The sequence below is a fragment of the Myiozetetes cayanensis genome, unplaced genomic scaffold (assembly GCF_022539395.1).
Source record: "Myiozetetes cayanensis isolate MyiCay16 unplaced genomic scaffold, myiCay2020 scf1, whole genome shotgun sequence".
Taxonomy (NCBI): domain Eukaryota; kingdom Metazoa; phylum Chordata; class Aves; order Passeriformes; family Tyrannidae; genus Myiozetetes; species Myiozetetes cayanensis.
Genome location: NW_026086604.1, coordinates 47,878,891 through 47,904,785, shown reverse-complemented (window position 1 = coordinate 47,904,785; position 25,895 = coordinate 47,878,891). Strand labels below are relative to the sequence as shown.

The window sequence follows — 25,895 nt, the reverse complement described above, 5'->3', positions numbered from 1 at the left end:
AAAATGATCCAGGCAGTAATAAAGGGAAGAAAATATGCCTATTTTTGAAACACCTCAGGGATTTAAGAAATAAAGAGTAAGAGGTGAAGAAGAAAGAAGCTGAAAAAGTTAAAAAATTCTTTGCCTTTTTATGGTTTCCAGAGACAAAAAGTGCAGCCACCTGATTATCAGGTTTATGGTAACTAAATCAGTAAATTTTGGGGGTTGATTCATAAAAGATGTAACACAGTAAAATAAACTGTTTTCAATCTTCTGTTCATCCAAACTTTCCAAGCAATACTTACAAGTATTTCAATTCTTGCTTTCAGCATCTGGTCTTTCTTGATATTCTGTACATGTATTACTGGACCAGTTAAAATGTTTGTTCCTCCATTACTGCAGTCCACAGAATACACAGGGAGGTCTGAAGCACCTAAAAACTATTAAAAATGTAAGAATAAATTTCAAGTTTCTTTGACAGAAGAAAAATGATTATTAATGAAATGATTATTTGTACAAGTCCAAATATGGACTTGTATTGGACTGCCATTATGCAATAAATTTAATTAAACTGATAAGTAAAAAGAATGTTCATTAATTTACTAAACATCACACATTAAATTAATTTAAACAGCAGGTTCAACATGTCATACTATTGCAGACCCAGTCTGCAGGAAGACAATGTATGCATATAAAGTGTAAGTGGAATGCAGACTATTTTGCAGTGAGAAAAACATTTTTCTTCGTTCTTGCTGAATTTTACTAGAATTGGAAAAGCTACTTTCTTGAGTCAAAAAAATAAAAGGCCAAAAGGGCAAGTTTTTTTACTTCTGCAAGTCAGAGCAACATATGCATTCGCTTCTCAGTTTAGATTAGTGCTCATGATAATAGTCTTATCTAATATTCTTTTTGGCCCTAGACTTGCATTTCCAACTTAAGAAAAAAATCAAAAGTAAGCTGTATGAAGTTATTGTTCTGAATAAATTTTAACATTGTGTATGATAAATACGACTTAACTACCTTAAAATTGCATCTATATATCCTCACATAATTTTCTCTTCCATTTTTATGGCCAGGTTCCACTGATTCTGAAACTCATTGAATGACTTATAATAGATGAGGTAAGAGAGTCACAGTTTGGCTACCAAACCGTAGAAACTTCAAAAGCATTATTAAAGATATTAAACTCTATCTAGATTCCAAAATGGACTCTTCTCCCAGCCCTTTAAAAAGGAAGTTTCAAAATACTTATGGCACATAATGAAATGCAGTTTACCTTACAATGAACAATCAACTCTGGCTGTGCTGTTATATTTCCTGATTCATCCAGTACTTCAACCTGAAAGGGAAAAGCTGTACCATTTTCAATCTTGAGAATTTCTGAATCTGGTTTTACTTTCAATTGACGAGGAGGGCCTGTAAAAATGCAGATTTGCATAACAGTAGTTATATTTTAGATAACTTGTGAGACACTGAATTTCAGTCTTTGCTATCTCAAGAAGTTTTTAAAGCCAGGCTACCAAGGTATGGGTGGTAACAAACCATCTAAAACAGCTCAGGTGTATTGGTTTATATTTAAAAGTTCTAGACTCTTTTTGTCCTTCAATACGTAACACCTGTCAATTTTTTCAATTCAGTATGGAATAGTCAGATAAACAATATGAAATTCAGCATATACCAGGTGTAAAGCACTTGATATGGGTCTGTTTACATACTAATGGATGCACATTGTAATCAAAAAGAACCTTGGAGCTTTCTTCTGACACATTAAACCCCAAAATACTCATGTTGAGATATCTGATAAATTGTCAAAGTTATCACAGCTAAAATATACATGCAAAGAAATGCAAAAGAAAACTTTGTTGTCATTACTTGAGACAGTAAAGTAAAGCCATTCAAGTAAGTCTATCCCTTGAACATATAACTATTTTTTATCAGTTTTAAAAAAGAGAAGGAAGTAATAGATTACTATTAAAAGGCAAGTTCTGAAGGAACAAAGAAGGCAAATTTTCAGAAACATCCTTTATGCATGATTCATTAAAACTTCCATTTCAATCTCACTAGTTGAAGAACAAGACACCAAAATAGCTTTTATTCACTGCTCAGTGTTTAACCTTCTTGGGAGAAGTATTTCCTTAATAGTGTCAGAATAAAGTTCCACAGAAATTCACTAAATATTTTAAGAATACTTACCAGGCTGCAATCTTATTTTAATGATTTGTGTGTCTTCTTTCAAACCAGGAAGAGTAATCTTCAGATTAAAGTTCTAATGAAAAGAATATTTTAAATATTAACCTTAAAAACCCTCACACAATAAACTGTCTCCATAATCATGCCAGTTCACATATACGTAATTTATCTCTACAAATTTTCTTGCACTGCTAAACATTTTTTCCACCGTGCTGAAACTTGTCATTTCCATGTTACACCCAGAGAGATTCAATCCAGGATTTGCATATTATACTACATGGTTCTAAAACCATTAAAAGCAGCCATCATAACTAGTGGTTTCCTGCTTAGAGTCTGTTTTTATGGGAAAAAAATACATCAGTTAAAAAAAAAAGTAGTTTTAAAGAAAGGGTCAGCAAGTTTTGTGTTTGTTATTCCTTAGCAGGGCACAACTACTGTCCATCACATCTTTGAACAAGGCCATAAGAAAAACAACTGCTGTAGCCTGCATCACTAAAACCAACTTTCACATTAAAATCAGACAATGAAGCAGTCAAGTCAATCTTAAAAGTTCCAATTAAAAAAACTAGCTGCACTGCAGATATGTGAATTTCATATGTCATATATATATATGATATTTGAGACTATTTAATTGCAATTCATGAACTGTCATCTGTATATGCTCAGAAATGCTGTCTCTGGAAAGGTTTAGTTTCATAATCCTGGCATATGCCCTTCCCATGCCTCACAATATATGTGCAACATTAACACCTTGTAGATTGCATGAAAACAAGCAGACAGTTCTTCTGGTTTGCTTGATGAGAAAAGCAGAAAGAGCAATGAGGCCTGGGCAGGTGCATCACAGCTGCAGCCACACCAAATACATGAAGTCCCCAGCTGATGGCCAGACACAGAGGTGCATGAAAACTTTCCAGCTCTGACTGGCCACTCAACCATACAGGTCTGCTGACAAGCCAAACAGCACATATCAGCTGAAGCCCCTCTAAACTAAAGGGGAAAAGAAGGAAAAAATATGGTAGGGAATAAAAAAAATAGGAAACTGGTATAGATGATACTAGACTGTTTAATGCTAATAAGCTGAACTCTTCAGTAGCTTTGCATTCATTCACTAGACACTCATCCTATGCTCCCCTTCTTTTAGTTTCAAAACCTTTTCTGCAATACTCAGTTTTGACTTAATACTTTCTTCTTCATACTGCACTACTTATAGCTGCAAATTATTCTTGCCATCTTTAACTTCGTTCCTTTTAATCTTTCAGCATCTGTGTCTTCTAGGGAAGTTGTTTTCCCTTATCCTTCATGACCCCTGTATCTACTTTACTTCTGCTTCCAAGTCTGCTTCTACGTCTACTGCAGTACTTTAAAATTAAAAGAACTAGAAAGAACTCCCTTCTTCAACCTTCTCCTGATTGTATTCAAAATCCTATAAAGGAGTTGTCTTCATATTACTTACACACTTGTCCTAAAATTTTCTTGTTGATTCCATCCACAATGAAAACATATCTCTGACTTGACTGGTTTGGGGAGAACTGAATCAATGACTACAGAAGTAAATGAAGTCTGCTTTCTCTTTCTTCTCCATCAGTCCTTCCTTCATTGACAACTGTGACACGCTGTATTTCCTATCTTAGTTGAGTTTATCTTCTCCATTTGGCATGATTATTCCTTCAACAGTTTTCTTCCTTACTTCTACCTCTGAAAACCAGTATTTTTTCCCATGCTCTCCAGTTCTCTTTTTGTTCTCTCATTCACTTTCTCCTTCTAAAGTTATTGTTTCTCTTGAGATATTTCAGCTGTTCTGTTACCATTTTAAAACCAACTTTTAAAATGTTGAAAATTTCCACTATGTTCTTCTCTGCTTCCTAATTTTTAATTAAGCACCAAAAATTACACTGTATTCATGTTTTAAAATTACCTGTTACTTTTATTCTACTGTCTTAAAGTCCTGCTTTTTGTAATTTTTTTTCATTACTACCTTAAACAGTTCTTTTTTCATATCAATTAGAACCACTACTTTCAGTGCCAGGTCCAGTATTGTCTCTGACATTTTATGCAATTAAGCAACATGAGAAAGTAACACCCTTCTTTTCAATTATTATGGTATAATACTATTTCTGTACTGCGAGTTCCTTAAATAGCTCTTGGTCTTGCCCCTCATCAAATTTATGTCTTGCTCCAGCCTGGCACTTTTGCTCCTACACACTTTATTTCCCATAATCCACCTCTATTTTATGTCATTATTCTTGCACTTTGCCTTAAATGCTCAGCTCTGCCTACAAAACCTACTGTGTTCAAAACTCCCTCTACACATCTTTCCACCAGTAAGTTTTTTTGCTTTTTCTAAGCAACAATATCAACACTATAATGATGTACCTTCAGCTACCTCAGTTCCTAGATTTCTTTTTACTGTGCTAGACTACAGGACTAAATGAAAAGATTAGGACCTGGTTAGAATATTGTGTAAACATAGCATATACATGATTTTAAATTATTATTTTTTTTAAATCTTCAAATCTGTATTTATCAGGGACATTAAGGTCTGTTTTATGAAAGAAATATTTTTAGCATGTAACATAGGATTCTGTTTTTACAGTAAATTAACAGCTTGACTAAGGGCTATGTATACATCAGTAACAGGATGGATTTGGAAAACATATACACTACCACCATTTTGGAAACATTTAAAGAAGCTCGAGCAAACACCCCAGGCATTAACTATTACTACTCATCATCTCAACTACAAGAATGAAAGATTTCAGTGCTCCCTGTGATAATTTAGTGCAAAAGTCATCAGGATGATTTGGCTTAAACCAATTTCAGCACCACTTCAAACTCAGACAGCTGATTTGTCTGGTGGGCACACTCTACCACATATCCATGTGGTGCTCAGCCCCTTCAGCTCCAGTTCCATCAGCTAACAGAGTGCAGCTGTGAGGAAGACAAACTGCTCAGGGTAAAACTGTACTAGATAATTCAAAAATATCCCTAAAAATAAATAAAAGAAATATCTGCAGTCATTAGTGTAGGTCAAACTTAGCTAACGCCATGTGACAATTCATTTTACATACAAATTACTTGTTCTGTGGGGGTTTTTGTAACATATTACTTCAAGTTTAAATATATTAGCCTACCTTGCCCTGGCAACTATTGATACAGCCTTTAGCAGTGACATTCTTAATGACACACTTTGTTCCCACAGGTATGTCATCATGCTTCAACGTTAATCCACTAGAAAAATATATAGAAAACACAACAGAATAAATTTTAAAACAAACACAGTGTTTTAACATGCAAGATACTTTCGGACACTCTTATGGAAATAAAAGCAAAAATGCCATCTAATTTATGTGAAAGATACCCCGTATATCACTGAGACAAAGCCCAAAGTATTACTACTTTTGTTGTCATATGTTGTCACATGAAAAAATGTCAAAAAAGGAGAGATGGTTGAATTACCTAGCTTCAAGAATTGGTCTCATGCGAGATGTCAAGTGTGTTGCATGACCAAATTCATCTTGCAGTTCCAAAGGAATACTAAAAGGTACTCCAATTCGAAAAGGAAGCTCCAAAAGACCGACCAAAAATTTCTCTGGTTTGCCCTCTAAGAGAAAAGAATAACACACGTTTAGAAAGTGTGTTCACTGGATTTTTCTTGATTAAGGCTGCAATTAAGTCAAGTGGTTTACTGCAAAGTAAACAGGCTGTTTAGAATACGTAACCAAAGTTATGGTTTACTGATTGATCTTTTTTCTTAACTTACACTAACATAAAACAATAGTTAAAACATAACAGCAGTAGACTACAGCATAAGCAATACAACAGGACAGTATTTAGAACATCAACACAGCACCTGAAACTGGACAAGTTCCTTGTAGACAGCTTTTCTTAAAACATTTAATTGCTTTAATTCTAGTAAAATAACATCATTTATGCAACGAAACATTTTTGTTCTACAACTACCCCAAAGCTGAGAGATGAAGACGAGTAATAATGTGTATTAGAAAAAGAAATGTGGGTGCATCTTCTGTGAAATCTGGCCTCATTAGACTGCCTCCAATTAGACCCTAATAAATGAGACCAAGCAGAATGGTAACAAATGGGAGCTTGTAAATCAGAGTCATGTTTTGTGGAATCGAACTGTCTTGACCAACTAGCCTTTAAAACAAAGAAGCAATGCACTGCTGAACTTAAAGGGTAAATATATATCCTATGAGATAATTTTGAACTTTAATTAACAACTACTTTCACTACCCATGGGTGTCATTATCAGAGAGTTTCCTTTGAACAAGAGATGACACCTTGTACTGGTCAAAATTATTTATTGGTTACAACAAGAAAAAGACCTTACAGTGTCTACAGTTTTATTTACAAATGAATGATAAAACTGCAAAATGACTTAGAAAACAACAGTAAAATAACCACAAAACTTAGGAAATTCAGTTTTAACCAGTATTTATGATAATTTTTTAGTTTATCAAGAAGAACTATAAACACTGTTAGAGAAATAGAATATTTTGTTCCTCAGACAAAAATGCTGCTTTTTCAGTTTAGATTGTTCTTTTGATTTTTAGAACCTACATACATAAAAGGGGCACACAAATGTTAATATTTTCAATAATGAGTGTGAAGATTTATGGCTGCCTCTGAGACAACACAAAACATTGCAACAATGAAGACTCGAAATATTCACTTTTCAAGACTCCACATATTAAAAATGTCAAATAAAAAAGCACCAATACATAGCAAAAGTTGCTTTCAGTATCCCTTGTGTTAAAAAGATTAAAACTATTAGATAATTAGATTTTTTTAAGTTTATATTCCTTTCCAAGGCGATTCATTTCAATTGATATGGCTGAGGAATCTTTAATTGAATGCTGCCATACAGGGGAAAGCCACACTACTATTGAGAAAAATTTTTAAAATGTAGAATGCAACTTTGCAACTTTTAAGATTCTCTTCGCTTTGATAAAGACATAAAGGAGCAGACAAGGTTCATTTTTGCTCAGAGATTTTTTTTTCTTTTCTTAGAACTTCACAGAAATATCTTGAGACTTCAATGACAAGTTCTCAGACATACAATTAGATAGTTACTTTTCTCAAGTAACACCAAACATTTTTTTCTCTATTATCATACAAGAATACCTCTTTCTACTCTGCCTATAAGAAAAAGCTTTCAGAAGAATACGCTACAAAGAACTCTTTTCTGCCTAAAGGGTTTGCATTCAGAGAGTCTTCTTTTGAGGAAGAAATAGGAGTCTACTGAAAACAGTGATTTTTCCTTGATCTTCTGAAAACAGATGTTAGCTCTATGTACCAAAATTGTAATGAAAATATTCATTTTAAATGCTATGGAATTAGTATTTTTTTACCTTCCTCTTTCCCCTCTCTCTTGTAGATTCACAGAATGGTTGAGGTTGGAAGGGTTTTCTGGAGGTCCTCTGGCTCAAGCCAGAGCCTTGTGACCCTGGTTCAAGCAGGGCCACCCTAGAGCAAGTTGCCTAGGAACATGTCCAGAAAACTTCTGAATATCCCAGAGAATGCAGACTCCACAACATATTGGGCAACTTATCCCAGCACTAGGTCACCCTCACAGTCAAAAAATAACCACAGAGTGGTTATCAGTGGCATGAAGTCTTGTTGGAAGGTAATAAAAAGTGGTTACCCCTGAGGTCACTACTGAGGTCTGATTTTGTTTCATGTCTTCATTGATGAACTGGATGATGGGGTAGACTGTACCTTCAGCAAGTTTGCTGATGATACAAAACTGGGAAGAGTGGCTGATAAACCTGAGAGTTGTGCTGCCATCCAGAGGGACCTCAACAGACTGCAGAAATGGGTTGTCAGGAACCTTACGAAATTCAGCAAGAACAAACCCCAAGCTGTCAACCAAGTGCCTCGAAAGCAGCTTTGTGGAAGATGGCCTGGGGTCCTGGTGGATAACAGAGTGAACACAAGCCAACAAAGTGCTTTTGCTGCAAAGGCAGCAACAACCTTCTTGGGCTGTGTTAGAAGTGTTGTCAGCAAGTGGAGGGAGGTGATCCTTCCTCTCTACTCAGCATACGTGAGGCAACATCTGGAGTACTGTGTCCAGTTCTGGGCATATTACATTACAACACAGAAGCATGGACATACTGGAGACAGTCCAGCAAAAGGTCATGAAGATGATGAAGGGACTGGAGGGTGGTGAGGCACTGGAATAATTTCCCCAGAAAAGTCATTGTTGCCCCATTCCTGGAAGCGTTCAAGGTCAGGCAGGACGGGGCTTTGAGCAACCTGGTCTAGTGGAAGGTGTCCCTGCCCATGGTAGGAGGGTTGGAATGAGAAGATCTTTAGGGTTCCTTCCAACACAAAGCATTCTGTGATTCTGTGATCTCTCATACGAAGAAAGGCTGGGAGAGCTGGGACTGCTCTGCCTGGAGAAGATACATGAGGATCTTATCAATGTCTGTAAATAACTGAAGGGAAAGTGTAAAGAAAGTGAAGGCAGACTCTTTCCAGTGGCAGAGGCCCAGAGGCTATGGGCACACACTAAAACACAGAAGGTTGTCCTGTACATGCAGTGTGATGGAACTCAGGATGATCTGCTCCATGACCCTCCCTTAAACTGAGGTCATGCTGGCAGGCCTGTAGTTCCCAGGATCCTCCTTCCAGCCCTTCTTGCAGATGGGCATCATATTTGCTCACCTCCAGAGAACTGGGACCACCCTGGTCAGCCAGGACTACTGGTAAATGATGGAAAGGGCTCAGTGAGCACTTCCACCAGCTCCCTCAGTACCTTTGGAAGGATCCCATCTGGCCCTATAGACTTGTGTGTTTCTAATAGTGTTGCTGATCATTTGCCCCCTTGGATTATTCATTCTGTTCCTTGACCTTGTCTTCCAGCTCTGGGGGATAGGTACTTGGAGAACAACTGGTCTTACTATTAAAGACTGAGGCAAAGAAAGCATTAAGAACCTTGTCCTTTTCCTTGTCCTTTTGTCACCCTGCTTCCCTTCTACATCCATAAAGACGGAGATTCTTAGCCCTCATTAGCCTTACTAATGTATTTATAGGAACATTTTTTGTTGTCTTTTACAGCAGTAGCCAGATTAAGCTCTAATTGGGCTTTGGTTTTACTAATTTTCTCCTTGCATAACCCCATGACAACCTTGTAGTCCTCCTGATTTGCCTGTCCCCTCTTCCCAAGGCCATAAACTCTCTTTTTTTTTTCACTTGAGTTCCAGTTAATGCTCTCTGTTCAGCCAGGCTGGTCTTCTTCCCTGACAGCTTGCCTTTCAGCACACAGGGACAGCCTGCTCCTGCAGCTTTAAGATTTCCTTCTGGAAGAATGTCCAGCCTTTATGGACTCCTTTGCCCTTCAGGACTACCTACCAAGGGATTCTGTCAACCAGTCCCCTAAACAGGCCAAAGTCTGCCCTTTGGAAATCCAGCGTGGCAGGTCTGTTAACCATCTTCCTGACTTCTTCAAGAATAGAAAACTATCATTTTGTATACATTTGATCAATGTGCCCAAGACCAAGGCAGCTTCCGACCATCACATCACCCACCAGTCCTTTTCTGTTCACAAACAGTAAGTCCAGTGAGGTGCCTTCCTGGGTTGGCTCCCCAACCACCTGTGTCAGGAAGTTATCTTCCACACGCTCCAGGAATCTTCTAGAGTGTTTGCTCTCTGCTGAGCTGTATTTCCTGCAGATATCTGCCTAATTAGCTGAAGCCCCTCAGGAGAACAAGGACTAGTGACTGTTATACTTCTCCCAGCTGCTTATATATTTCACTGCCTGTTCATCCTGGTTAAGTGGTCATTAACAGACTCCCACCACAATATCTGCCTTGTTGGTCTTCCCCCACTTCTTACACAAATACTCAACCCTATTGCCATCATCAAGCTCTAGGGAGTCAAAACACTCCCAGGCTACCCCACCACTTCTTCTTTGCCTATCCTTTCTGAAGGGGAACATTAATATAAATAGCCACGTAAGAAGGGCTTATAAACAAAAAGTAACCAGCTACTATCAGATAAGTGCAGACAAATAAATTAGGAAATTAAATCAACATCTTAGAGGGTAAGAGAAACAGGACTAGTAAGACCACACCAAAACCATGCTGTAACCATACATTGTGTGCCTTACAGTCTTCAACAGTGTCATTAAAACTGATATTTATGATTTTTTTTGGAACATAATATATATATAGAATACTTCAGGCCACATACATACACACATGAGTTTAAGGTTAAGATTAACATTAAACATATTTAACAGTATTATTTCTGTTCTGGTATTCTAGTTAAGTATTTTATGACCATTAACCCAAAGACTCAATACAACCAAATGAGAATTTAGTTTTTCATAGGATTCTTCCTTTAAAAAAAATACTTCAATCTCAACATGCATATTTTAAATGTATAACCTGTTTCTTTAATGAGTTTCTGTGGTTTATGCATGAAAGTTGGCCTAGTAAATACTAGTTTTATGAAAGGATATTTATGTCCATGGTATGAGGAAAAAGATTAATTAAGAAGTTTCTTTTTCTAAAAACATTCGGGAAAGTTCACATCAGGGAGATTTAGATTGCATCAAAGCTTTTTTTTTAAAAAAAATGACTGTACAGCAGAGCCAACACACTACAAGTCAGACCAAAACCTATTAGCAAAACCTTTTTTTCCCCTGAAAATGCTTCATATTTGACATGCTAATGCTACCTTTCAGTGCTGAAAATTACGTCTCAACTAAAACATGAATAATTTTCATATACAATGAATCAAATAGAAACACTAACAGTAGAAGAAAATAAGATTGGAATTCTTACCTATAATAGTAAATTTAAATACTTTAGATGGTAGAGGCCTTCCTGCATAAGTGTCTGCATTACTTTCATTCAATACTACTTGCAGTTTCAAGGAGTAGTTCCCAAGTTTCTGAAGATTTTCTAAACGAAAATAAAAATATCATTAGAAAGAAAAAAAACCCCTCTCCAACCAGAAAACCTAAACCAACCAACCAACCAACCAACAAACCCTGATGATACTGAATACGCAAACTTACCCATTTTTTTAAACCAGTATGGCCATTTGCCTCCATGCTGACTGATATGGGAAATGATTTCTTTATTCTCAGTAGGTGCTGCAAAACAAACACTTAGCTACACGTATTTAAGTTTTACACCATAATTTTTCATTTTTTCAAGTAGTAGTATCACTTATTATTACTATCACTTCTAATAAATATCAATTCAGGTCCCCAATTAAACACATTGATCACAGCTAATCCCATTTTAATTAAAAATTGCTAGCCTCATACACATGACACTGGAAGTAGCTGCCTTTCATTTGGTAGACCTTCATATTCCTGCTTCACCTCATTGCTCCAGCTTCCTCTTTCTTTCAGCTCAAACACATTTTATTCTTTCGATATACAATGAATCAAATAGAAACACTAACAGTAGAAGAAATAAGGACTGAAATTCTTACCTATAATAGTATATTTAAACACTTTATAGACAGTAGAGACCTTCCTGCCTAAGTGTCTACATTACTTTCATTACAGTAAAGTCATAATTAAAGGTCATCCTAACCTTATTTTTTGGTCAAAACTTTCAAGCCCCACTTCATCATAGGCCAGATAAAAAAATTCCTCATTTCCCAGATGTCTTTCTAGCCCTTGCTTCCCTTGTCCAAACCCTGCACAAGGTGTTCCTAACTCAGTTCAGACAAGTAGTTTCTCATAGTCTAGTTCTCCTGCTATCCCACCCTTTCCTTTGGCAGCTTTCAAAGCCCATCAGATCCCTCAGCTTTATCATTGTCTCAACCCTAATTCAAACTCTAATTTTGAATAGAATCTTGTATAACACAACTCTCCACTAACAGACCAGGTAAGAAGTTTCTTGTAGCTCATCTCTCTGTGTGTACTCAGTCCACAGTACATTCTGCCAAGTATTCCACTCATTGAAAGAGAAACATTTTGTACATTGTGTTTGTTGTTGGCCTGCATATGGTTGCAACCATGTTACTCTTATTTGTACAATTAGGGGTTTGAGTTTTTTGCCCAAATCCTCACTTACAGGATTTACTCATTCTTCTGGGGAAGAACAGGGGAACTACCCTAGTGGTTCCTCAATTAACCAGAGGACAAAGATAGGAAGCAGTAGGAACAGTTTTAAGCACAAATTTTCATCAACGAATCAAGTGGTCAGGAGACACAATAGGTCTGAAGGTAGACTTTTCAGTGATCAGAAGCAAAGGGGTTTATTTCTCCTACGAACAACACTGACAAAACAGAATAATAGAAACACCATGTCTCTCTCAAGTCCATACATCCTGAACTCATGATGTGTATCTCAGTTAAGGTAGCAAAACACTGATTTGTCGTGCTGATAAGTCTGTAATACATGAACACCTTTTTTTTATTACCAGTCTCTTTATGCCCCAGCACACTGCACTGGACAGTGGTCATGCACAGCAGACAGTTCCCAAATAATGAGTGCCATTAAAATATGATGTGTGGTCTTATGACACATATACTAAACTGAAGCTAAAATACTTCTACTTGCTCTCCTTTCACATGTATCACTACAATAACCTCAGTGCTTCAGAAAGGTATTTTTTACAACTCATAAATGATAAAGGAATTGGATTTTCCTATCATATATGGAAACAAACAAGGTAAAAAAGATTTTAACTTTCTATAAATTTCAAATACATTTGACATGGCAGAGTTGGAGTCTTCAGAGAATTTAGTGTTCTAATTCTGTGTTCAACACCAGACTGAGTCATTTCACCTGCCTTGGACAGATTCTTCAACAATGCAATGTAAGAATATCAAGTGAAGCACCCACAAATGGAAACCACAAAAGAGTAAATCACAAGTAAATCACAAGATTTATACTTATTATATGTATATACACAAAGAAAAAAATTATCCATTATGCATTTTTAAAATAATAAAGACTCCATTAAATATACTGAAATACTTACAATGTAAGATAACCTTGAGTTCAACAAGAAGTTTCTTTGAACCTCCATGGCTTGTACCTGGAAGTTTTTGCATTGCTTCTCCTTTTTTATTTAAAATTTCTATTCTTAACGCTCCTATATGTACAAGGAAAAATAATGGACTTTTAAAATATGTTGTGGATTATAAGTGATCAGAGATTGCTGTATGCTTCCTTTTTTAACAAGAGTGCATAATATATTTTTTAATTGGCATTTAATGTTTTAGTATTTGGAAGAAAAAAACCCTACCTATCGGTGTACCAGCAAATCTTGTTTCATTTGGTAATAACTCATCTCCTTCAGGCCATGTTACCGATAATCTGTCAGGAAGTCTAATAAAAGAGAAAGGAGGAACAGTTTATCAGTGATATAAAGAAAGGGTAATTTATCTTCAGTTGAATACACAGTAAACTATTTTTGGGGTGGAAAAAAAAGCCAAACTCTGAACTATTTCTACTTGGTTTATAATTGTTTTTGTTTCTACTGAAACAGCTGACTGCTCTCCCATTTGGAAATAAAACTGAACTTCTTCTGGTTCCTGAAGAAACACAAAAACTGTAATTAGAGACTCCACAATTATATAATTACAACTCAGTGCTTACCTTGCCATTTCATCCTCTATGTATTTTTTAACAACTTTCTCAGACACTGCTCTGTCAAGTTTTGAGATTGGAATAATTCTTGTTTCAGCATACAATGCCTGGGGTTCCTAAAATAAAAATTCAGTGCAGTTATAAATTGCCAGATTACAGTATGTCAGAGAAGATCAAGGGACTAGAGAAGCTGACATAGACATAATGCAATATGCTAATAAATACTACCTGCAGACACCACAAGACACTGTTTTAAAATTTGCTGAAATCACAAGGGTAAAGAATGGTAGAAACCAAACTATTGATACCAACTGTGATACTCTACTTGATACGCAAATTTAAATGAATCAGATTGTGACAACAGATAATAATTTATATATATTTAAAATAATTTTTATATATATATATATATATATACAGTGACTAAGTAGTTTGATTATTTCTAGATTGCTGAATCTCAAAAAACCACATAATTTTCAACAGTTACTTAAAAGTAATTTAAATAAATCTGACCCAGGATTTTGTTTAAAGATTTCACAGGTAAATTAGGTGTGTGAATCCTTTCTTTATTTGTCTTACCAAAGCAATTTGAACCTCTCCTCCAGTGGCAAATATATCCCCATCATGGTCTCCATACAAAAAAAATTTCTCAATACTTCCATAGAATATTGGATGAGTCTTAATACTTTTCACCTGCAACAAGAAGACAACAATTAATGGCAACGCATTACTTCTGCATCAAATGCACAGTATCTGCCTGTTAGAGGATTCAAAGCACCTGTTACACAACAAGCAAAACCCCAACATCAGTGAGCAACTAACTTACCAGCTGTCCAGTTTTGTATGTTTTTCCATCCCACTCTATTGCAGCATACATTGTCCAAGGGCTCTGCAATCTTTTGGATGGTATATCAGTGCGTACAGTTATTCCTTTAAAGACCGTGAATTTTATCTGTTTGTCATATTTTTCATGACAGTCTTTGAGCCACAAAGCAAATTCTCTGTCAATTTTCATTCGCTGCTCCTATGAAGAGATTACAAAATAAATATATTTTAGCAATTTATTAAAAAATTTAAATCTGAACACTTCAGAAGCCTGAACAATTATAAGAGTGCAGAGATACTGTACTCAAACATAAAAAAAAAACAAACACAAAAAACCCAAACCAAACCAAAAAAATGTGAAGGATTCTTCAGCTTGAAAACATGACAACTACATGGAAACTAGGAAAACTACACTTCAAGCCAAAGAAAGTGCTTCCCCCAGAAGCCATATTCCTCCACGAAGGGTGTTTTTCTAGAAAAACTGTCATATAACATCTAAACAAAGTAACTGATTGAAAAAATAAAATTAAAAATACTGAGTCTTGTTTTTTCATATTCAAAGATTCAGCTTTAATACTCACTAAAACAGAGATATATCTGCTATAAAGTCCTGCTAAAACGCACAAGGTGAAAGTTCTTTAGAACCAGGCAATATTCAGTGATATGAACAAATTACCAGTGAGCAAAGGTTTCTGCATCACATGCATTACACTTTGTCAAGAAGAAATGCTTAACAGAATGCAACTATTACCTGTCCGTTGAAGATTCTCGTGAAGAGAGTATTCTTATCTTTTAGCTTCAGCTCCAGATCCATGAAAGTGAGTTTGTTCGTGCTGACCTGGAACTTATCATTGGTAAACAGTGCACCAGAAATTCTGTAGTAGCATTCGACTGGTGCCAATCCTCTCTTCTTTGGAGGAGCACACCAGTCAAAACTTAAACAAAACGAGAAAGACCTTAAAATCTGCTTTTATAAAGAAAGGTTTACATTATAGAAACAGACTGGTTTACATTGTAGAAACAGATTAGCACTTACTCTTCCACAGTTGTGTATGGTATCAATCTACCATTCCAAAAACATTCAAAAATAGGCCTTTTTCCTCTGGCACCTTTTTCTACTATAAAGCAGTCATCATCATCATCATCGTTTAATCCTTGATTAAAAAAAAAAAAAAAAAAAAAAAGACAGTCTCCTTGCATAAATTCATTATATAAACTAATACAGTATCAAAAACCAGTGTAGACTAAATTACAGGTTATCTGTTGAGCACAGTAGCAGTGCACATGATATCAAGCTAGTTATACACAATATCAGGAATTTTTTTCATATTTTAAATATACCAAACAGAAAAACTAGAAATCTAAGTAAAAATTTTAAGTAGGAGTTAAATATTCCCAAATGTACCAAATTTGAAAGTTTCAAATTTGAATAAGTATTATTTTTCCCTCTTAGTTTCAACTGATGTTCTTCTAATATAAAATCTCATCACAATAAACTCAAGATTTATTTTGTAAAAACAAAAATACCAACACGATAGATTTTAAACCCTTTAGCATTTGAAAACTCATTACAACAGAATAAACCTAATTTTAAATTAAAGACTTCAGACTGCATGTTGTCCTTTGCAGTATTCTGCTATCAGAATCTTTTGAATCTAATTTGCTGGCATTTTACTATTTCTTGGAGTAAAGATCTAACAGTCAGGAAGATGGACAGTTTCAATCTGACTACATTCCATGAGAGGTTATAGTTTGAAATCAGACAGTGTTATGCCAAAGATCAGGTATACACAAACAAGTTACCACAACAGCCAATTTATTCACAGGATCTGTTCATCCAAAAGAATGTGAACTTTTTTGTTCTGACACAAATCAGGTAATAATTCGCACTTCTATTTCAATTGTTTTAGTTTTTATTTCATTTAAACATTTAAATGTAGTAGTGGGATTGTCTATGATAGGACTGACAAGTAGCAAAACATTTCACTCACTTGATGGATAACATGGATCATCAGGGTATGTTTCTTTATCATACAGGAAGGGATGATATCGGATGATGCCTTCCACTATACCTTCTTCTTCAACATGTGCCTTAAACTCAAAACTATCTGCTGCAGTATTTATATACAATGTCTGCATGTCATCTTTGATCTCCCTCAGATTGACAACCTTTGGTACTTTTCCTTTTTCAAACAGTGAAATCTGGAAGAAAACAAAAAGTTGATTTTTCCTTAGATCAAATTAGTAATACATAGTAATTAGCATTTTGAGACTTAACTGCTAGCAAATGAATTAGTTCCTATGCTGCAACATTAAATAGTATAGCTTTAAAAAAATTAAAATTACATACACATCTTAAAATGCTGTAGTTCAAAATGCACGATTAAAGAGAAACAGGCACAATATGCAATAAGCTGCCATCAAAGAAGACTTGATTAATATGTATTAAACCTCTTACCTGAATGTCAATGTTGTTGAAAGGGCTTATGTCTTTTGTTACAGCATTAGTTTCATTTCCTTTTGGTCCATGGATATAATAGTGATAGATATGTCTGAAATACATTTCAGAAAAAAAATTCCAAAACCAGAAAGTGAAATAAAAAAATTGCACATTGTAATTTTAAAAAAATCTACATAAGCTCATATTGCTATTAGAATATCCAATTTTTTGATAAAATAGTTGGAAACAAATTGGAAAAAGATGCATAAGTGAAAAAAAAACCCTATGATTTTTACGTGGCTACCAGATCCTTTACATCAAAGTGCAAACTAATAAAACTACTGTACATTATTCTGCACTCTGGAGATGAGAAAGAACTACAGACACAAAGCTTTACCCACCTTGTTTCTGATACCAGTTTTGTATCAAGCATCTAAGAGCAATAGAAACATTTAAACAACAAACAATATCCTTAAGTTATTTACAAATATCTGAATATAGGCAAGAGTCATGGATGTGATCAGCATATTAAAAATAACTTTTCTCTTTGTAAACATTTGTAAACATTATTTTCTAATGGGCATTTTTGCTCGTTTAAGAAACTTCAAAAAATCCACACGGTCAGATAGATTAATGAATTTCATAGATATGAACTTTGAGAAAACTGAGGAATTTAACCCCATTTACTTCAATTTTCAGCAAGCTAGCTAGTTCTTCCAACTTCAAAGACTGAATCCTTAAACCTTAGGGTGGTGGTGTGCAGAAAAATGAGATTATAAAAGTCAATGGGACTGAATGCAAAAGTTAAATGCACCTGCAAGCGCTTTGCTTCTGACATCCACTACACTAAATGCACCCCAAGGAGAAATCTTGCTTCCCCAGCAAAAAGCAACTCATGGCCTCCTTGCTCAGGACTTTACAGTATGTCCAAATCACTTAGCATTTTGTCTGCTTTTTTTCCAAACTTCAAAAGGTGTTCTCGTGGCCTTAAGACATAGTTATTTTAGGGGTTCATTTCCACTTCAAAGCATCCAAAACAATAAGGGCTCCGCTGTAGCCCATCAGAGCAGAATGAAATGGGTACCGTGCACATGTGGCAAAAAGCATGGCAGAAGGGTACATGGAGGTGTCTGAGAGAAAAAAGGTCACTACAGTGATGCACTGGAAAGCTAAATCTGATTTACGGTTTTACTTTAACAGCTGTTTTACTTTAACAGCTACAGGGCATATACTTGAATAATTGCACCGGGTTCCACCTCAAATGGAGGCAGCTCTTTCATTTCAAGAGATGGCTGGAAAGAACTAATGCACATAACCCACAGTGTGGGTGTTTACCTGAATAGCACCTAGAAGCTAATGAGGGACCTAAGCTGATCTGTCAGTGCAGATGGACCTCTACATTTTCATGAGGTTAAAAAGGGTTTCAGCCACAGGTTCTTACATGCAACACTGAATGATGTTCCACACAATAGATATTATCTAATCCTTACATTAACCCTCATTTTAAGAATTACCTATTATTATTACAGTTTAATGTCTATAATTTGCCAGATTTCAAATTTGGCCAATGACTTCCTATTTCAGATTACATTCACAGACAAATCCATCACCTCAACAAGTAAGACCAAACAATTCACAGGTATCTCAGACTTCCCCTTCTCCAGGCTCTGCAAGCCTGCTGATGTAGTACTGAGTGGACAGCAGCACATACTGTTCTCCCTCTTAAACTGGGATGAAGCAGTAACACTTTTTTGTTGTTGTTTAAAAAGCCAACCAAGCACAAGATACCAAAAAACTATAAACACAAAGCTCTATAGCAAGGTTAGGAGCACACTGGTGAGCAAAATAACTGATCAAGTTATTAATAATTAGATAACTAATTATTACATTAATAATACAACATGAAATAGGCTACTAAAAATTACATTGGACAATTATGTATAAATTATCAAGTCACATTAAAATTGATGTCTGCAAACATCTTTGGTTGGGGGGGTCAAATTCAATTGTTCTAGTTTCTGTAAAATTAGTTAGGTAGAAAAATTAATTGCAGTATCAACAAAGGATGTATGAACAGTCTTAACAGGAACAAGGCCTGAGTACAAAAAGGAAGCAATTCATGATTAGTTGACTTTGTTAGCAGCCCACTTTTAAATCAAAACTTTTAAATTACCAACTTACGCCAGTTGCCTTGTCCAAAGGTGAAAGTAGTTTTTCAAGTACTGCATGTGATCTGGTTGTACACCTGTAATGACAACTGCTGTGAAACTCTCTTTATCCCTTTCTTCTAATATTAGATTATGAAGAAATCTTTCATCATCACTTGTGATGTGAGTAGAGTCAGATGGCTATAAAAAGAGTAAAATAATAACAGCAGGAATGTAAACTGAATTTCTGAACTCCCATCAGCTTTGAAAGAGATTAAAAAACGTGAACATACAGAACACATGATGCTAAATATCAAAATATCACAAAATATTAAAGCTTAAAATAAAAGTTTCCAAACTAAAGTCAACAAGCTAAGAATGTGACATCCCTGATCCACTTCATTTTCAACTCACTTTCACCACAGTATTTGAAGTGTTCAGCCTAGAAATGGATTTAATCATGTTTAATGTGACGTGATGGGGGATATCCATGTTCTCATCCATCATATGGGACTGTTATGTGTATAAGACATTAAGTCTTTTTTAAGAAAACAAAGCCAGAAAAAAAATTATTTGCTTTTAAAGCAGGCTGCTTTCTATAACAAAAACTGAAGTGGAAGAAATATGCTTTCACTGTAAAAAAGAAATGGTGAATCTTGAGTTCCAGATGAAATATCCAAATATCCAGAAGTATCTCACAGGGACAGAAATTCACAATTACGGAAGCTACTGGTTTATCTTTCCTGGATGGATGCCCTTTACTCTTATGATAGGTTTCTAAGCTGCACAGAAACACAGTGACTGATGTCATGCTTCATGCTGGACCAGTGGATACTCCTTTACATTTTATACATACAGAAGAGAAACTATTTTTCAAAAAAAGATTGAGATCTTTATAGTCATTGCAAACAATTGGTACAACTGAGAAGATACGCTGTAGCAAATGCAGCTTCATGCCTCGTTTTGCAGGACAGCAGGCAAAACCCACATCAGTAAGTCATGAAAGGAGACTTGTCTTACCTGCCCATAGGTGGTGAAATAATTAATCAAGGGTGTTCTATTAAGACTTACTTTCCTCAGGGAATCAAAGACGTCTCCTTAACCAAGAGAATAATTTAACCAGTTTTGCAACTTTTCATAAAAAAAAGACTACCTCTCCTTCTTCTGCCCACAGCATAGCCTCTTTTAAACCTAACAGTCTAGTTGATTTCATGCAAACAAGGGGCTATTTCTATGCTAGTGATGAGATCAGTGATAATAAGGAAAAGCCTGTGGCTTGGTCCTCACCTCTGTATGATCTGACCAACCTAGAAGTTGCACACTAACACTGAACAAGCACCATTCTGTACAATTTACAGAATGAAAGAACTTTCAAAAAGCCATTCCCAAATTCTTTGGTTGCCTTCCCACCACAGATGACAAACTACCATGGCACTTTCTCCTACATTCTTAGCATCCATCTCAACTAGAAAAGTACTATTTGCTTACTGGCAATATTAAATGGTCCAGGGAAGTGACTGCAGTAAAGACAGGTGACTATTATCCATCGAGAGAAGATGATCAGCTGGGGTGCCATCAATGCCACTTCTCTTCAGTGTTCTTGGCCTTGTTCTAGAGTGCCTTAAGTTTGATATTGATTACATCTTGATTTCTTTGCAAAAGTAACTTCCTTTACCAACTCAATGACTCATTCTTCTTCTCACCCTAGTAATCCATTACAACTTCTATTTCTGCCAGAGTATTCTCTTGCTCACCTATGTGCAGCACAGATCATTTTTCAAGTAATGAAAGAGACAAATTCACACACTTTAGTTCACATTACTATAATGAATTGGCCTAGGTATTTCAATGATTGGCAAAAAAATTCCTAAACCCGAGTTATCTATCCATTACCTTTACATCTCACTTCTATTACTTGAGTTCTTCACATCATCTCTTCCCTCTTGGATAGTTAAAAGTAATTTTTTTCCTTTAATAGAACTTTACTTGCATTTTTTAACTGTGTCAACTTTAATTTTATATTATCACCACGACTTTTCAAACAGCTGATTGCACCACCTTCTTGAATTCTTTAGTAGTATCTACACACCTCATTCAGCTACTTTCCTCGAACTTATGCCTGTTATCTTATATACTACTTTTCTATCACCACCCCCCCTTTTTAATATTAAATGAGGAGGGAAAGCATTTGCATCCTCCACAAAAAAGTTGATTTTGTCTGCTTTTATTTTCAAAATAAAATAAAACTAGACTATTTTATTTACAAAAATAGTGTCTATTTTTGTGACTCTACCTTCTCAACAACACTGTACAGAGATTAACACCAAAACCCTGACAATTCATTTTTGTTCCAAGTCACTGACCCAAGATTGGCACAATAAAAACCTTATTTACCTTCCTTTGTCACCCATACAAAAGGCCAAGAACACTTGATATATCCCACTACATATGGGCTCACGGTCTGAGTATCTTGTCATACAGAGCACCCACTGTGCCTCCCATCTGCACCCTTAGCTATATCTTTGCCTTTAACACCTTGCTCAAAAATGTCCAAAGAACGGTTCTTATCAGTCTTCCTCCTTATCTCACAGCTTTTCTGCTCAAGTTTTTCCTCTTCATGAAAACCATCAGGACAGTTCATCTTAGTTTTCAGCTAAATAGTTCACTTATTTTACAAGATAATAAATATTTGTAAAACCACTGGGTTTTGTTGATCTGGCTAGACTTCTCTCCCAGAAGAAGTTAGTTCTTCTACAAATTTCTACATATACACAATTTGTTTCCCTAATTTATTCCTTGCTATTTCAGAGAATACATATATTCTTTATGTTTCATACATTTAAAAAAATTGCTGTGTTTAGAAAAGCATTTTTAAATATATGACATTTCTGTCCCTTACTCTTAACTGAAGAGAAAACAGAATCATGTAGAAACAAAACCTTATGATACAGTGTCTTCAAGTTTCCCATTACTTCCTTTTACGCTCCAGGGTGAAAATGATTCAGTAAGATGAAGATATCCCCAGATAAGTATTACAAGAATATTACATAGTTAAATCACGTTAACCTGGGAATGGTTTTCAATTGAAAAGGAGAAAGTATTAAGGCTATTTACCTTTCTGTTTCGAATGAAACCGCTATATATTGCTTCTTTGTGTTTCTCCTTCTTTTCAAAATCCTCTTTAGAAAGGACAAGTTCATGAACATCCTGAGATTCTGCAGGTTTGCTTATCATCTGATTTTATTAAAGAAACAGCATTTAAAATCAAAATTAGACTTAAAATGAACATAATAAAATAGTTTAATGCTGTGATTAAAAGCTAGGAAATAACAATCTGATTATGTAAAAATGTTTTAAAATAAAGATTGACATTTACTTACTCTGGCAGACTGTCCAACGAAGAATACTGCTTGTTTGCCTCCAACTCCAAAATAGGAGATATCACTGTTTAAACTACGAGGCACTGGCAAAGGACGTACGTATCCTGAATGATCACTGAGAATAAAAGTGCCCTTAATAAATTTTCTCAAGACAAAAGTAATGTAAAAAATCAAAGAAACTTCTGATCTAAACAGCTTGTATTGAATTCTTCCTGTTGTCACCTTGTTAAAAAATCCTCAAATTTAGACATATTAAAACGTATGTGCCTAAGATTCTTAATGTATTCTTTCTGAAAGAACGATGACCAAGTATTTTCCTAAGTCATCTTATAAAACATTTCTTTCTCTTCTCACAAACCAAAACTTATTCAAATGAAAATACTTACAAAGCAAGTTTGATCTTTCCAACAGCATCCTTTCATAAAAATACTTTTAAGTCAACATGGGAAACAATGCCAACCAACTATTAAATGCAGTCTTGGAAAGATGCATACGCTATCAGTAATCAAATGTCTCTTAAGTCAGCTTGAACAGTCTTACCTAGTTTAGGACAAACATCTATTTTTAAATCTTAGCAGTCCCAAATGAAAAAAAGGTGTAGAGGTTAACCTGTTATAATCTGCACCTACGCTCCCTTTGAGCGTTAGCAATCCACAGTTTAAACCTGTCGCTTAAGGATACTCAACGTTTCCACTGTTACTAAACTCACCCGCAACAATTTCAAAAAGCAGTGAATTCCTTTATATATGTCTGGAAATTACTTTTTAGGCACTTATCTCCAGATGCTTGAAAGATTTTGCTATTCTATTTGGAGATGCTTCCAATGCAAAAAAACTTCCATTAGCCATATTACCACTTTCCACTGCCCCACTACTTTTTACAGTAGTTACTCATATGAAAAGACTGAGGCTGTAATTCTCATCCTCACATTAACTATCCTATCCTAACATTCACACAGTACCATAGGATTAGAAGAGCAGTTTAATGTTATGAAGCTTCTCTACTTCCTACCTACAAAAAGTATAAATCTAATTACATAATTATAAAATGACAGGTTTTATCAGCTAAGTGTTGGTATAGAGCTATGTCTTAAAAGGGTATTTTGTGAACCTTTGCAGAGTTTGTTAATGGTTATAGAAATATTTAAAACTTTCTAACCTTTCAAAGTCACCTTGTCTTGTAAACTTTGACAATCTATATACAGCCCAGTTGTTCAGCTGTTTAGAAGTCATTCCACTTCCATTATCAATCACAGCAACAGCTGGTTTTCCTTGGGAATCATCAAATAACTGAGGGGAAAAAACCAACACAACTCAACAAGGAGCACCAAAGAAAAGGATAATGTGAACTACACCTAAAAAGAGTAGAATATCTCTATCTTACCAGTTTTATCTGTATGCTCCGAATACCGGTATTTCGGGATGTAGCTGACAGAGAATTGTCAATCAACTCAGCAAGGGCAAATGCTAAAGAAATTGGAGAAACATAACCCTATTAAATAGGAGTCAGAAAACAGACACCTGACCTATTCACTTAGCCTTAATGAACACATTTCCATCCAGTCTCTCTAAAAAGGAAGTTTTATTTCCTACAATTTACATGGTTCTTCAGAATGCTACAGTGCAAGGTGCAACTTATACTGGCCATACACTTCGGACAGGTAAAAGAAATCCCTTGAGTATTAGTACCCAGCATCAACACTGAAGCATTTGTCATTTTCTCTCAAGTTGTTTTTGAAGTATAAAAACAGTTCTACACTTTTTTGCAACTTTCTTCATTGTGAAAAACACCAGTTGAGCATCAGTTATGTGATCCGTATCACTATTCCATATCAAAGAATAATGGTCTTTCAGCAATATGTGAAATTGGTTAGCCATGGCCTTAGATATGTGGCAAATGAGCATCAGCTGCAGTACACTTACACAAACTCAAAACTGCTATTTGCTCTAAGAGTCTGTTCTAGTACATAACAAACAAAAGTAGACAGTTTAATATAGTTGGTTTGCAAATTTGAATTACTGGTATGTTGCAGAATTTCACAAAATACCTCAGTACGGTCTCCAAGAGCAAGAAATAGCAACACATTAGAAAAAAATATATACCAGTAATGTCTTTACAGAAGTGGATCTAAAGGTCATTCTATTTGTAGTCTTGATCATTGTAATCTCTTTATGATTGCAGAGTTATGACCACAAGAAGACTTACAACCACTACAATTTTTGGGTCATTATTTTTTTCAATAAAACAATACAAAATGCTTGTTACATACTTAATATATCAGATAAAAATTAATTAAAGTAGTATCTTTTTAAATGAATACTTGCTCTTGTTGGCAAGTTAAGTCCTGTAGAACCCCAGATGGGAGGGCACACAAAATTCTACAGTAGCTCATAGAAAAACCATTCACCAAATTCAAACACAAAGTTTCTTTTGTTTAGTACAAGAGACAAGAACCTGATAACACAAATGCTCCCTGTCTGGATGACATCCACAAGATTATTCAGCCTAAAGTTATTTTACTTCTAAAATATTCAAACTTCTTAAAGAAGTATTTGAGGAGATATCTCTATAAATCTGGATTATTACATGTCCACTTTAATTCATTTTTAAAGCAAAAATCTGCATAAGGAACATAGTGGTTTTTTTACAGCTAAGACTATTTTTTTCACCAGCTATAACTAAAAGTTAAAAGTTAAACTAAATTTAACTTTTAGTTATAACCACATTATATTTGTATGAACACCATTTAAACAAGATTATCTTGGCAACCACTTACGCAAAGGATTTTGCCCTTCGCTGGCATAGTACTCGTACATGCCACTTTTGACAAGTGTATCATAGTGAGGCAGGAAGTCGATTCGTTCCTTGGTTGCCAAAAGCAACATTTGATCAACTGACTGCAGCAGATATAAAGTAACTCCATCCTGAACAAGTTCGCCTGCAATGAAGATGAGATACAAAGTTATATTGGAGAGCACTACAAATTCTGCTCTCAAAACCAGTGCTGGTTTACCCTCAGGTAATCTCTGTACTTTCTCAGGCGTTGCCTGCTCAGCATCTAGCAACAACATTTAATTTTAATACCTTTTCACATTTCCAACTTAATAATGCAAGTTTTCTCAGGTGAACAGCTATGTAAATGCCATTTTCCCCTATCATTTACAGAATTTGTAATGGAGGGTAAAAAAAATACTTAGCATAACTGTCCATCATACTAGTATGTATTTGTCGAAAACTTGCTTGTGAAAGTCCATTTTGTAACAATTCTTGGCAAACTATTACAGGACTTGTACTTTCAGTTCATTATTGCATTGCTGCGTGTCATAGAGCATTAACAATCATCATGTGAAC

The 25,895-nt window shown here is 35.3% G+C and overlaps 1 protein-coding gene across 1 annotated transcript in view; it reads right to left on the bottom strand.

The window, feature by feature from the left end:
* The window catches only part of SMCHD1 (structural maintenance of chromosomes flexible hinge domain containing 1), a 68,135-nt gene that overhangs the window by 32,591 nt on the left and 9,649 nt on the right, over positions 1-25,895 (bottom strand). Inside the window, exons 3-24 of the mRNA XM_050321560.1 lie at positions 25,321-25,482; positions 23,928-24,010; positions 23,703-23,833; positions 22,545-22,659; positions 22,279-22,398; positions 19,199-19,365; positions 17,036-17,129; positions 16,569-16,779; positions 15,614-15,731; positions 15,329-15,512; positions 14,579-14,776; positions 14,332-14,445; positions 13,762-13,868; positions 13,409-13,491; positions 13,142-13,255; positions 11,214-11,291; positions 10,978-11,097; positions 5,626-5,770; positions 5,301-5,397; positions 2,173-2,245; positions 1,256-1,395; positions 285-419 (exon numbers count right to left, since the gene is read on the bottom strand). Coding sequence (XP_050177517.1) covers positions 285-419; positions 1,256-1,395; positions 2,173-2,245; positions 5,301-5,397; positions 5,626-5,770; positions 10,978-11,097; positions 11,214-11,291; positions 13,142-13,255; positions 13,409-13,491; positions 13,762-13,868; positions 14,332-14,445; positions 14,579-14,776; positions 15,329-15,512; positions 15,614-15,731; positions 16,569-16,779; positions 17,036-17,129; positions 19,199-19,365; positions 22,279-22,398; positions 22,545-22,659; positions 23,703-23,833; positions 23,928-24,010; positions 25,321-25,482 — 2,789 coding nt within the window. The remainder of the gene's footprint in view (positions 1-284; positions 420-1,255; positions 1,396-2,172; positions 2,246-5,300; positions 5,398-5,625; positions 5,771-10,977; positions 11,098-11,213; positions 11,292-13,141; positions 13,256-13,408; positions 13,492-13,761; positions 13,869-14,331; positions 14,446-14,578; positions 14,777-15,328; positions 15,513-15,613; positions 15,732-16,568; positions 16,780-17,035; positions 17,130-19,198; positions 19,366-22,278; positions 22,399-22,544; positions 22,660-23,702; positions 23,834-23,927; positions 24,011-25,320; positions 25,483-25,895) is intronic.